The following is a 14,040-nucleotide window of genomic DNA, read 5'->3' on the forward strand; positions in this document are numbered from 1 at the left end:
AGAACAAAACAAGAAATGTGAATGGTTAATTTGAAATCATTGTGCTTGAAATCTCTTTGAAATTGAAACTTTTCTATGCAAATTATCTGTGCAGAAAAAAAGTCGTTATTTTGTCACATTGTATTTCAGATGGGTGATAATATTTGAAATCATTTTTTTCTTTCAAAATTTTCAGTTCGAACATATCTCTTAAATATTTGCAACTGTGGGAAAATATAGATTTTCAAGCTTTTAATGCACAAAGCATGAAAAAACATATACCCTCATAACTTTATCAATCATTCTCAGATTATGAAATTAAATTGATTTTCATATCTACAATCAAAAATCAATGATTAAGTGATATTCCATTTTGTGACATTTCACGAAAGTCGAAAAACGGACTCATTTTTTTCACAATTTTTCATCGCAAAAAGTTATCAAAAAGAACGTAAAATTTGGAATGAAAAAACCTTAAGATAAATATTTTGCACCAAATAAACATTGAAAAGAAAAAGGGCAAAATAAAGTCGTCATCGTTTTTATATCTTAAGAAACATTTGTTCTGAACTGGTGATGATGAATTTTTCATTTGATTGCAAAATCTCTTCCCAATAATTTTCTATCTTTGACAAATGAACACACCAAAAAAAGACTTGAATTCAAAAATAATCACCCGTGTAATAATAATTCTTACTTTCACTTGCAAAAAAATACATTAAATTTTATTAGAAAAATGAATAAAATATATATGGTCAAACTGAGTGGAACAAAATTCATGAAGCAAAAAATATCGTCACATATATACGCACATTTTTAAATTATAATTGTTTCATTTATCGATCAAAAATTTCGGTTTTGAGCTTTTTCTTATAAAAGGTTTACAAGTCAAAATAATATGTATTTTTTAGAAAATTTGTTTTTTCTTTTCGAAAAAAACGTATTCGTGAAGAATTTCCTTAAAAAAGAAAAAATTGAACCAAAATTAATTTTCTCATTATCTAATTTCCCTTTTTTTCTTTGTTAAGCTATATCGCATATAGTCTCAATTGGATACTGCCACAAAAAGAAATGCAAAAACAAATGCGATTATATCCGATTTATGCAGTATTTTTCACTAATTGTTATGAAAGATGATATCAGTTCTTTCTTATGAAAAAAATCGAAGTTGCTAAGAAGAAAACTGGAAAGTGTTCATTTTCAAATCAATACAACATTCATGTTTGAATCGAAATTCAGATTGAAAACATCTCCTCCTAATAACGTTCACATTCGACCATCATCTGTTTCAAACAAGCAGTCTTTCAAACATTTCTTCTTTCTTCTCCAATCATTTCATGACTCAACCAAATACTCTCATTCACTAATCATTGACACTTTCTAATCTTCTCTAAGTCTCTCGGACTCATCGAAAAATCTAGTCGTTCATCCTTCAGATGTTCCAGTTGGTTTTTCAATAGCTCCATTCAACATGCCAAACTCCACTCTTGTGGTAGCAGTTGCAGCTGATTGTGATTCCTTTCCAAGTTTAAAACTTTGTCCTCAAATGAATTTTCCACAGAAATAAAGGACTTGCTCGACCAGCAGCTTCACTCCTGGGAAGACAATGATGTGTGGATGATTGATGCATTGTTTGCTCGCTATACTGAAGAAATACTACTGTTTGTGATTGTTAAAAGAAGAAAATTTCTTGATATGGGGGGAAATACTGTCTTTCAAGCTTTTTTTGCACAAAGCATGAAAAAATTGTTTCGCTCAAATCTTTATTTCGCTTTCTCAGATTTCAAAATAAATTGGATTCTCACATCTGCAAACAGGTATCGTTGAAATCAAAATATAAAGTTTTCCAACATTTCACGAACGTCAAAAAATGGACTTATTTTTTTGTGTTTTTTGACCTCAAAAAGTCAATGAAAAGTGTTTAATTTTTTTCTGAAAATGCTTGAAGCAAAAATTTTTGCCCCATATGAACGAAGAGAGATGCTTGCTTCTCTTGGATTCTCATTTTTAAAGAGCACAGCCAGATCTGTGGCAAAAATTTGCAGATGAATCAATTGACGTTGTTGCATTTATTCCACACAGCACTCGTCTTTCACAGCCACTTGACTGCGGAGTTTTTGCTGCATTTTGAAAGTGTTTCACTTCCAATAATGTTGTTCCATCATCTTCTTCGATCACATTTAGAAGAAAAGCAGTTGCAAATGTTTTGCCACAGGCTTTGCAAACTGCATTGCTTCCTTCAACAATTCACTCTGCATTTGAAAAGAGCGGCATGTTGTCTGGGCAGTCCAATTCCGTATTGGTGAAGTTACCTGACACTCCTTCAGTTCAGCAGAAAAAAAATCCCATCGGTTCAATTTTCATGGGAAAAATATTTCTGACCAAGCATTTATAGATGAATGGAAAGAATGCAAAAAGATGAAAGAGGAGAAGAAGATTGATGATTCTGCTGAAGAAAAAATTGAAAAAGATTTGTTTTTTGAAGAGAAGCCGAAAAAAAGAAAAATATCCAAATCCCAATTTTTAAAAGATGATGATTTAGAAGATGATAATGAACGAAGAAATACTAGAAAAATTATTAAAAGAGAATTAATGGATTATATTTACTACTAATTATTGCATTTTTTCGATAATTTCAACATGCGATTTATAAAATTTTTTTTTATTTTTTTATCAAAAAATAAAAATTATGTCCTGATAAAAAAATCACTCAATAGATTTTTAGATTATACTTTTTGCTTTTAAATAATCTCTCATAATAAATTAACTTTTGGTTATTTCCACAAATTATGTCAGAATCTTTATTGCTCTAATTTATTGTTTGAAATATTATTCTTCAAAGACAAAATGTATGAGAACAACCAATAAGATTTTTAAAAAGGAAAAATATTATATCCATAGCTCTGGACAGGATAAATTCATTGTGTTCCATTTTTCTTCAGTAGAAAGGAACCAATCTTTTTTATAGAGTAACGTGAATGTGGATATATCAGCTTCAGGTGATGATGAAGCGAAGTTTATTGAAATTTTTCCATCTTCAGCAGTCGCAATTCCTCCTTTTGCTCTTACAAAATCTTCAAGATATAGTGCAAGCTTCACTTCAAGTTCTGAAGAAGAAGAAGAAGCTGATGATGATGAAGCTACTGAAGGCAAAGGCAAAACATAATCTATGCCAGGACGGACAAGAACAAGCTCGAATGCCATCCCATCAACCTCTTCCAAAGATCGCCCAATTTCAACTCTTCCCATTGGCATGGCAGACAATGGATAAACATCCTGTCTCAGAAGAGAGCGTACAACGGAATAATGCTTTGTCAGAATGTCACTGAGTCTCTGAATGCATTTGTTATCTTCTTCCTTCTTCTTCATCAGCTGCTCTTGCGTCATCTCAACAACTGGTTTGCGCTCTGGAAGAATAATCTTGAACTCTGGTTTTCCAATTGCTTTCATCGTTGCCTTTGCTGCTTCGTTTGCATCTTTTTCTTGTTTTGGTTTCTCCTCAGCTTCTTTTTCGGCTTCTTTTTCTTCTTCTTTTTTAGCGTCTTTTGCGCTTGCTTCAATTGCAATTCCTTTCTTCTTTGCTTCCTTAAGTCTCTCAGCTTCTGCCTGTTTTGCCAATAAAGCCTTTCGTTGTGCAAGTTTTCTTTCCTTGTCAACTTGCCTTTTGTCCTTCTTTTCTTCTTTTCCCTTTGAAGATGCCGAAGGATCCACTCCATCCACAAGCACTGTTGTAATCAAATGTTCAAGCCCATAGCAAGCAGATGAAGTGTCTCCTGATTTCTCTCCTGCTGTTGGGATCGCCTTCCCAACAGCCTTCACAAATACCTCAACATGATCTTCTGGCAATAAAGAAAGTCTTTTTCTGAGCTGCATCACACGATTGACGAACGATCTGGCGTGTCCTTGTTCAATGGCGGTCTGATCTACTTCTGTCGTCATTTCAACAATTAAGTCGCGCTCTGCAACATTCACGCGCTTGCTTGCAGATGACGGCTTTGAAGAACCTGACAATCCCTGGTTGAATTGCTCAAGTGAAACACTGGTTAAAAGACTCCTCTCCACAACCACGTCATCCCGCCCAAGCTCGTATTCCTGATCAAAGCATACAATTTTCATCTTCCCGCTTATTTCAAATTCCTCAATTGATTCTTTTGGCTGCTTTTGTAGCACTTTTCCAAGCTCCTCAACAAATTCTTTGGTTGATTTTCCTGCTCTTTTTGACATTTCAGCTGCATTCTTCCAGCACTGCTTTGAGACATTGCAAGATAGATTAACAATGCCCTGTGGAGATTTGATAACAATTGAGCTGACATTAAGTTCTGTCTTGATATAGTTGTTCAATCCATATTTGTCAAAGCCACTTCGAACAGAATCGTTGAATGACAACACGCAAAGCTCTTTCATTGGTATCTTCAATGACAGATGAGCCTTCTCTCTGATCTGCCTTCCAAGAACAATCACTTGCTTCATCATTGCCATTGCGTTGCATAGCTGTGAATCAGTTTCGCTCAGCGTAAATGAACTGCTTGATGATGAAGCACTCGAAGCAGAAGCTGAAGCCGATGATGAAGCATTGCACGATTGACTGTCAGAAGATAAATCGCTCTCTTTTGGATACATTGAGAAATGAACTGAGGCCAACTTTTCTTCTTCCTTCATGTATGGTTTTAATCCTTGATAGATCATCTCGCAGATGAATGGAGTAAATGGAGTCATCATTACAGAAAGTGTATGCAAAACCTCAAACAGCACACAAAGAGACTTATGCCATTCAACAGCTCCTTCCACTCCCTTCAATCTCGGACGGTTCAGTCGGACATACCAGTTGGTAAGATCAGATATGTACGACAAGGTCAGAGGCACAACAGTGTACAGTCTGTATGCACTCATCTCTGTGCGAATTTGTGAGATGAGCTGTTGAGTCGAAAGCAAAATCCACCGGTCAGTCACATTTGTCGATCCAAGTGCCACCGCGCGGTCGTGAATAAAACGCACTTTTTCTTCACCTGATGCTGGAGATGGCGAAGGGGTTGGAGTGAATGATTCGTCAGGCTTGGGGGTGTCGCTGCTTGAAGGGTCTTTATCACCTTCTGTTCCCATCATCATGGCAGCTGTCGGCTTTCCTCCCAGATGATTAAACAAAGACACGTACTGCTGGAAGAACAAGAAGCAGTTCCACCAGGGATTCATCACTTGTCTCACAACCTCCTGCACTCCTTCCTCGGTGAATGCTAAGTCTTCTGCATGGACAGCCGGTGACGATATAAGATATAACCGCAATGCGTCAGCACCAGAACGACTAACAACACCCATTGGATCGGGATAGTTCTTCAACCGCTTTGACATTTTCTGTCCATTTGAAGCAAGCACAATGCCATTCACAATAACGTTCTTAAACGAGCACATTCCAAAAAGTGCCTGAGACAGCACAAGCAATGTGTAAAACCAACCTCGTGTCTGATCAACTCCTTCTGCAATGAACTCTCCTGGGAACGAGCGCTCAAAGAACTCCTTGTTTTCGAACGGATAGTGATTTTGGGCAAAAGGCATTGAACCTGATTCGAACCAGCAATCAAACACACCTCCGACTCTTTTAAGGAGGCCTTTTCCTTTTTTTGACGGAATAGTCATTTGATCCACAAAATCAGTGTGTATATCTGTGATTCCTTTAATGCCTGTTGCTTCTTCTAACTCAGCTATTGATCCGATCACAACTCTTTCTTCACCATCTTCGCTCTCCCAAATTGGCAGTGGTGTTCCCCAGAATCGGTTCCGAGAAATTGCCCAGTCACGTGCATTCAACAGCCACTCCGTAAAGCGGGCTTTGATCTTGTCAGGAACCCAGCGCACAACTTGGTTTGCTTCAATCAATCGATTGATGTTGTCCTTCTGCGAATCAGAACTGCCCTCACCTTTTGACTGCTCTCGTTTCTCTGTCCTCATTTTGTTGTATTCGTCGGACGACTGCACTTGATGATATGGTGGGAGATCTTGTGTTTTGATTGTCTCAACAGACACAAACCAAGATGGAACAGCTTTGTACAGCAGAGGAGTATCACTTCTCCAGCAAAACGGATATGAATGCTTGTACATCTCCTGCTTCACGACAACATGTCTGCTTTTCAGAAGTTTAATAATTGGTGTATCAGCGTCTTTCACGTACATGCCTTTGAAGTCAGTGACATCGTCAGTGAAACATCCATCTTCATTCACTGGGCACACAAATGGCTCACCTTTTGCGTTGATAACTCCGTTTTTCAAGCAAACGGCGTTATCATCTTCACCAAAGAATGGAGCGCAATGCACAATTCCTGTTCCGCTTCCTTCTTCAACAAACGAGCCTGAAACAATGCGTAGTCCGGTCTGATCAATCTTGTTCACAAAATACGGGAACAGAGCCTCGTATTTCCATCCTTCCATTTCTGATCCTTTAATTCTGATTATTTCTGTTTGATCCATTTTCGCAATTTCATCGCTGGTAAAGTATGATGAAAGACGTTCTGCTGAAATGATCCACCAAGTGTTTGTCGGAATTTTTGGTTCTTTTGGTTTTTGCGGATTTGGCAGCATTCCCCTTACTCGAACATATTCGAAATCTGGGTTAACAGCAAGAGCCATATTTGAAGGAAGAGTCCAGGGTGTTGTTGTCCATGCCAAAACATATGTATCCATTTCATTTCCTTCTGCAGTTTTCTGTGATGAAAAGTGTGCTTCTTTCAATTTAAATGCAACTGTTATCGCTGGATCTGAAACATTCTGGTAATTTTGACCTGCTTCAAAGTTTGACAGTGGAGTGTGAAGAGCAGTGGAAAATGGCATAACTTTAACTCCCTTGTAAACAAGTCCCTTTTTATCTAATTCTTTAAATGCCCACCAAACACTTTCCATATATTTTGTATCCATAGTTTTATAGCCGTTATCAAAATCAATCCAACGCCCAAGACGAGTGACATTTTGGCGCCATTCCGAGCTGTATCTCATAACGACCTGTCGACACTTCTCATTGTATTCTTTTAATGATACATTTCCGTCTCCTCCTTTTGGTGTTGGCTTTCCGATGCCAAATAGTTTTTCAACTTCAAATTCAATTGGAAGTCCATGGCAATCCCATCCAAATCGTCTCGTAACATGAAATCCTTGCATATGCCAATATCTTGTTACGACATCCTTTCGTTATTTCAAAACGTCATAGTGAAAGATCTTGAAACAAAACAAAAATCGAAGCAAATTTGAAGAAATACCTTGATTGTTCCAGCAAGAATATGTCCGTAATGGGGCAGCCCTGTTGCAAATGGAGGACCTAATCATATAAATGAAAGAAAAACAAATTATCAAAACAAGAAATCCAAGATTTTTCAATATTTCAGATACCATCATAAAACAAATATTCAGGACGTCCTTCACTTTGCTTCAATGATTGCTTGAAAGCATCAATTTCTTCCCAATATTTAAGAATCTTTAATTCCTCCTGAGAGTACGAAAAACGACTCATTGAAAAACTGATCACAATTTACCATTTTTTACATTTAAAATCTCATTTATGCTTTATTCTCGTTTTAAGTGTTTTATGGAGCCAAATTAACATATCATATTATTCATTTTGAAATCTGTAATTTTGATGTGATATTCAAATTAAAAGTTAGATCAACTTAAAGAAATGTTACTGTTTAATTTTGATAATGAACAAAATATGAAATGGATCTTAATGATTGTTGTTTTAGTGATTTCTGTTGAAATGACGAGTAGTAATTAATGTATGTTAATTCACGTTATTTGAGCAGGGGGATTGAGTGGGCTGTTTGTTAGAGATTATTCAATTTCTCGATGGAGATAGTCCTAGTTATTACCCCGAGATGCTTTTATTTTATATTATCAGTTTTTATTACATTTATTATTAAAATTCTTCATTTATTTTTTTGTTCATTTTCATTTTTAGGAAAACAATATTGTTTCAAAGTTTTTGCACTTCAAGTTAGAAACTAAAAAAATTGCAAAGTCATAAATTCTAATATCTTTTTTTTTAACCTTAATGAAAAGCATCTTTCACATTCCATGTTGAAAACTGAAGGATGCATGAATTTTCTGATGAAATGTTTTGAAATGAAAAACAAAGATTTGAAGGAGGGAGTTGGAGATGTGTCAGTGGGCGAAGTGTTGATGAAATGGTTACTGTTGGTGTTGAATTTTGAGAAGGTAATTGAGTAAAAGTTGTTGTAAGATTGAGCGTTCCTTCCTGTAAATAATAGAGCTACATTTTCATCATGATAATTTTTAATAAATAAACAATAAAAAAATAGATTTACAAATGAAGATTTGAAATAATCTCATAGCATACTGTAAGTGAAGACTGAGAAGCTAACTGCTGAAATTGCTGAGATTGTGGAGGGAAAAAGATAATTCCGGCAGAATACATGGAAGTTCGAAGAGAATGAAAGATTTGTATCGGTCGGAGATTGGCTGTTGGTGTTGAATGGATATGTGAAGTGGATGTGGAAATAGATGCACTTGAAATTGAAGGATAGCTCAGCGACTCAGGCAACGCAATCGTATGAGCAGCTTTGAGTTCTTTGATGCGTCCAGTCTCAGTGAAAATAGGGAAAAATAGGCAATTGTCTTCGGCTGAAGGACTCTTCACAGACAAGGACAGTTCGTCGGTAAGCGGGCGTTCCAATGCTATTGCACTGGAATCCTTTGGAGCAAGCATCACTGGAGTGCTTGGCTTCTCATAATCATCAAAAATCAAACGATTTGCATGACGCATGCTTTTAACGAATGAAGTTGACTTTAAATTTGATTTCAAAAAGCCTTCAGATGTTATGTGATCTGTATTTTTCAGTTCGGAAATTGCTGAAATGCTTGCATCATTTTTTGTAAAATTAACTTTTCCATTTTCATCAGTTTTTTCATGTTTTGTTTTATATTCCACTTTTTTTCCATTGTCTGTTTTGATTTCAGTACAATTGAGGGGCTCAGTACTGTTTTTGATAGCATTGCTAGTTCTTTCTTTACAAACTTCTTCTGCTTCTTTTTTTTCTTCCTCTTCCTCTTCCTCTTCTTTGTGTTTTCTGCTTTTATCTTTTTCCTTGGATTTGTCAATTCTTGCACGAACTGCTTTTTTGATTTGTTTGTCAATCATTTGGTCTTTTTCAGCTTTTGTCATCTGGTCTTCACTTTTTTTATGATGTTTGCGAGGCGATTTATGCAACGAATTGTGTGGAGAGATCTTCTTTATTTTTAATTTTTTGGCAGTTGGGCTGAAGGAATGATTGTTGAGACCAGCAGCATCGTCGTCTTGTTCTTCTTTCATACTTTGCGCAGATCCAACAGAAGTTGCATCTTTCTGTGAAGTCAAGCTTTCTTTTGCTGTTTTGTTTTCTTTTAGCGTTTCTGCCAATTCAACCTGAGCATTTGCATCGTTTTCATTTGCATTGAGCACTTCAATTGAATCCGAATCGTCTTCGTCTTCGTCTTCATCCAATGGGTGATACATCACATACGCCAATCGCTCGCTCCCTCTTCGTTCAGATTCTCTCAGACTGGCTTTTCTGCTTTCGTCATCGGTTTCTTCTTCTCTGTAATCCTGAGGCAGTGAAACAATCTCGTCATCAGATAGCAAATTGTCTGAAAAGATCTCAGGAATTTCTTTTGCTTCCTCTTCTTCCTTTTCGGTTTTTTCATCATCACTATCTCCATTTTGTCCGCTTGTTTTGTCTGTCTCTTGGTTTTTTTCGATGATCCTTTCGTTTTCGCGCTCTGCATTTTCGTCATCTGAATCGTCAATCTTTCTTCGCTTTGTCGTGTTTGGTTGTATTGGCTTCTTCTCTTTATTTCGAGAAATTGAAGACAATGACTTGGAAAAAATTGACGAAGAAGGGAACGAAGGTGAATCATCAGAAGTTGGAAGTAAGGAATTAGTTTGCGTCTGGATTGCTTTAAAGAATGGAAGTTGGGAAGGTGGTAATCTTTGTGGGAAAAAAGAAGCATTGGAGGATTGGCTTGAATTATCAGAAGGAAACTGCAAAGAATAAGATTTCAAAAAAGCTTTAAAATCAGATGAAGTTGAGGGAACAGAAACTTCAAGTTTCGATTGTAAATGGTCCTGCGAAATGTTCGTATGCAAATAAGAGTTGCCGCCATTTTCATTGTGAATGGTTTCCACGCGATTTGATTGAGATAGAGGTGTTGAATTGAGCGAAGGAGAAGAAGATACCATTTCGTTTGAGGATTTTCTTGATGAGTCATGGCAATTCTGCAACTGCAATGAATTTTCTTCCTTGTTTTCAGCGCTTTGAATCTTTGGATCATCAAATGACTTTAAATCAAAAGAAGAGGAACTGGATAAACGATCATCCTTCAAAGAAGAAAATGAAATACATTATGTGAATGAATAAAAATTGTAAATAAGCCTTCAAGCAAACTTTCTGAGAGGATGAAAAGGTGGAACCATTTTTGTGTATTCCTTTGTTTTCATTTGCATTGAAAGCTGAGTGATCAGATGGCTCAATGTGTTCCTGTAATAATGTTTTGCTAAGAATTGGTACAATCTCTGAATGAATAGCATCAAATTGCAGATTGTGTGAGGGTCTTTGAGCAGTAACTGTTTTTATCATTGGGATTTCTTCTTGTGAAATCGTTGAACAATTAATTATTTCCTGATTGAACTTTTTTGGTACATGCGCATTTTCAAGCTCTTGGTGATTTGTTTCGTGAAGTTCACTCTTGTGACTTAATAATTGATGCATTTGAGAAGGGCATGCAATTGAATGAGGTAAATCAATCAACTTTTTCGTTTCAGTTGAAATTTGCTTTTTTGTATTTGTTTGAAATGGCAATATGTTAGTAGTGTTTCCAATTTTAAGGTCATTGGTATAGAGTTTTTGATCAATGAGTTCATCGAGAAAAATTGAAGCCATTCAAAGCAATAATCAAAAAGAAAAATAACCTAAATTAAAACAATTTTTTGATGAAACAAGAGAGTAAATCTCACAAACAAATATTTACTGCAATGAAATTTGCAAAAAAACTAAGAACAAAGCAGATTCTATTTGTACAAATAATTATTGCAAAAATATGAAAGCAGGATTTTTCGAGTCAACTACAAATCAAACATATGATATAGCAATGAAAATAAATAAATTAATAACAATATTTTATGTACCTTTTTAAAAAAATACGATAGCGTTGTCGGTATTTAGAATAGAGTGTTTTCTATCATAATGACATTACCATAATAAAACATTGAAATGTTATGTTCAAAAATTATTATTTTCAGTTGCAATAATTTACTAACTTTGTTCGTATAACTCAAAATAATCTTAATAGGATTTTTTCATTAATTTATATAGTTATTGTTTTCGAAATGTGTAAATCGCATTATCACATACTAATAAAACACATTTAGAAAATCTTTTTAAAATTGAAATAAACCTCAACAGAGATAAATATTTTCCTTTTCATATATTCATTTCATTTTCTTTGAACTTATAAGAATTTTTTTTTTTATTTTATTTATTTCTTTTTTTTATTTTTTTTGATAAATAAATTTCTTCTGTTATCAACATATGGGTTATTCTTTCTGAATAGGCACAAATGTTTTATATCGAAGTGAAATAAAATAGAACCATTTGTTATTATATTTTAGTAATAAAATCATCAAACAATTCCGCTATGCAAATTTGAATTAAAGAACGTTTTATTTGCGAGAATAAACGCGTTGATGAGATATTTAATGAATTAATTACTAAAAAATATCAAATATTGTTCGATTTTATTAAACTCAGTTATTAAATATTTGCAACTTATCAAAATGAATAATCCATATGAAAAAAAGAAACGATTTCAAATATTATCACCAATTTTTTATTTGATGAACACAATTTAAGAATTACAGATTGTGCAACTTTTTGGAAAATAAAAAAAATTTTTCACTTATAATAAAAAATTAAAGAAAAAAAAAAAAAAAAAAAAAAAAAAAAAAAAAAAAAAAAAAAAAAAAAAAAAAAAACACAATTCAACGAATTTGTTAAAAATATTTAATTAATCAAAAATATCACATGGAAAATTTCAGTTCAAAGATTATTTTACAAGAAACTTTCCATGTCAACTTCAATGAAATATATATGTGTAATAATTTTTGTAATCTTTGCTTTTTTCGAAGTGTTGTTTTTTCAAAGGTTGCTTGTCATTGGGAAAAGATTTTGAAACAAAAATAAAAAAACAGTCACAACTGTTTCGAAAACAAATGTTTTAACTGAAATAAAAATGGATACAAATATTGCACAAAATACCGGACAAGATCGATTTCACAATAACTGCAAGAGGAATAATTCTGATAATTTTCTTCAAAAATAATTCATTAATACAAACTCATTTGATATTCAAGACTTTCATTACTAACTTGTTTATGCTCGGAAAAAAAATTAATTATAAAATCTCAGAGAAACTCAAAATCCTATTTCTCCGAAATTTCAAAAATAATTCTTTCTGAGCACAAATGAAGCTGCTTTGAAAGTCACGTTTATCTAATGAGTCTGTATTAATGAGATGAATTTTGAGGAAAATTGTCAGAATTTTTCTTCTTGCAGTTATTGTGAAATCGATCTTGTCCGGTATTTTGTGCGATGTCCGGTAGTTGATGCGATATCTGCATGTCCAAAAAATGCCTTTTTGCTTTCAAGTGTGAATTTGTTCATATTCAAGGTGAATTTTAGGTTTGAAAATTTGGAATGAAAAAATATGGTATTAAAAATAATCACCCGTATCAAAAAAGATGGATTCATCAACCTTCAAAAATATAATTGCTTATATAAGACAATGCTTTTTTTCATAATTTAATCACAAAGTCAAAACATAACAAATTATCTGTTGAAACGATATTCAAACTTTCTTCTAATTGAAACACTTGATTCTTCGAACATATAAATATTTTTTCTTCAAATTTGAAAAATAAATAAGTCTTAGATAACGAAAAAGAAAGAAATTGAAAAATGAAACATGTGAAAAAATAATCACTGAAAAGCATGTTGTGAATAAAGAAAAATAGTCAATTTATTTAAAGAAAAATTCATATTCGAGTTTATCTCCTAATTTTGTTTTTCCTTCAGGTTGCAAAATGCAATTTATGATGATAAAAAATGTTTTTCCAAAAAAAAAAAAAAAAAAAAAAAAAAAAAAAAAACCACACAAATTGAATATACTTTTAACTTGAGGATTGAAATAAAACATATATTGAGTGAAGTGCATACAAAATGTCGATTTATTCAAACAACTTTATCTGAAAACTTATAAATTATCTTTTTATTAATTTTTTATGAAAAATTGTTTCAATTTTTTCTGATTTATCAAAAACCAAAAATAGAATTCAGTTATAAAATATTTAAAACAAGTCATTAAAAGAAAAAATGAAAAACTTTTTCAATTACAAACATGTGTTGCAAAAGTTTTTGAATCATTTCTTGTTTTTTGATATGATTTTGTTATAATATCAATATTTGAAATATTACAAATCTTGCAACAACTTTTTATGAAAAAGACGAAATTTAAAACATTTTCTGAAATTATTCCGTCATTTTTATTTTTTCAGTTCTTCATTAAAAAGACGATAAGTATTTTTCAAATTGTATAATTAATATTTCTAATAATTTATTTCGTGTGTTTTCCTTGTGAAATAACGGAGAGATATCTACAAAATATTATTTCCAAATCTCTTGGAATTTTGCCGTCGGAATTAAGTCAAGATATCCGGACTAAATTGCTATATTTTTCCAGAGGTCATCAAAGAGCTTGTTATGTAAATTTACAAGATAATGCAAATGACGTCGATGGAAATACTAATAAAATTCTAAAGAATTTTAAATTTCCAACATCAGTTTTATTAATAAATAATCAAAAACCACTCAAACCTCCCACATTGTCAACTATTACGATTATTGTAGGAATATCTTCACGAGCAATGAATTCGTTGTTAATAGTTCCTTATCTATCCAGAAACTTACGAAGCATTAAATCAATGCACATTATTCAAAGAATGGAGACGCAATTTGAAATGTCATTGCGTTCTTT

The 14,040-nt window shown here is 33.4% G+C and overlaps 2 protein-coding genes across 2 annotated transcripts; both read right to left on the minus strand.

The window, feature by feature from the left end:
* Positions 1–2,695: 2,695 nt before the first annotated feature.
* On the minus strand, positions 2,696–7,496 carry MONOS_13648 (putative isoleucyl-tRNA synthetase). Its single transcript, XM_067866369.1, has 3 exons — positions 7,351–7,496; positions 7,221–7,279; positions 2,696–7,146 (listed from the first exon to the last, which is right to left on the minus strand). Exons 1-3 carry the CDS (start codon positions 7,469–7,471, stop codon positions 2,869–2,871), a joined length of 4,458 nt encoding a protein of 1,485 aa, XP_067721859.1. The 5' UTR covers positions 7,472–7,496; the 3' UTR covers positions 2,696–2,868.
* Positions 7,497–8,005: 509 nt separating this feature from the next.
* MONOS_13647 (uncharacterized protein) lies at positions 8,006–10,721 on the minus strand (the record flags this gene model as incomplete). The annotated part of the gene is made up of 3 exons (XM_067866368.1): positions 8,006–8,227; positions 8,315–10,330; positions 10,398–10,721. 3 exons carry the CDS (start codon positions 10,719–10,721, stop codon positions 8,006–8,008), a joined length of 2,562 nt encoding a protein of 853 aa, XP_067721860.1.
* Positions 10,722–14,040: the final 3,319 nt, after the last annotated feature.

This window comes from Monocercomonoides exilis, assembly GCF_001643675.1.
Source record: "Monocercomonoides exilis strain PA203 chromosome Unknown scaffold44-821271, whole genome shotgun sequence".
NCBI lineage: Eukaryota > Preaxostyla > Oxymonadida > Polymastigidae > Monocercomonoides > Monocercomonoides exilis.

Bases quoted from the DNA above. Each gene is read 5' to 3' on its own strand.
- MONOS_13648 (XM_067866369.1), bottom strand. From the start codon at position 7,471: ATGAGTCGTTTTTCGTACTCTCAGGAGGAATTAAAGATTCTTAAATAT. The intron at 7,280-7,350 runs GTATCTGAAATA...TTATATGATTAG, and splicing joins TGAATATTTGTTTTATGATG to GTCCTCCATTTGCAACAGGG. The intron at 7,147-7,220 runs GTATTTCTTCAA...AAATAACGAAAG, and splicing joins TTCTTGCTGGAACAATCAAG to GATGTCGTAACAAGATATTG.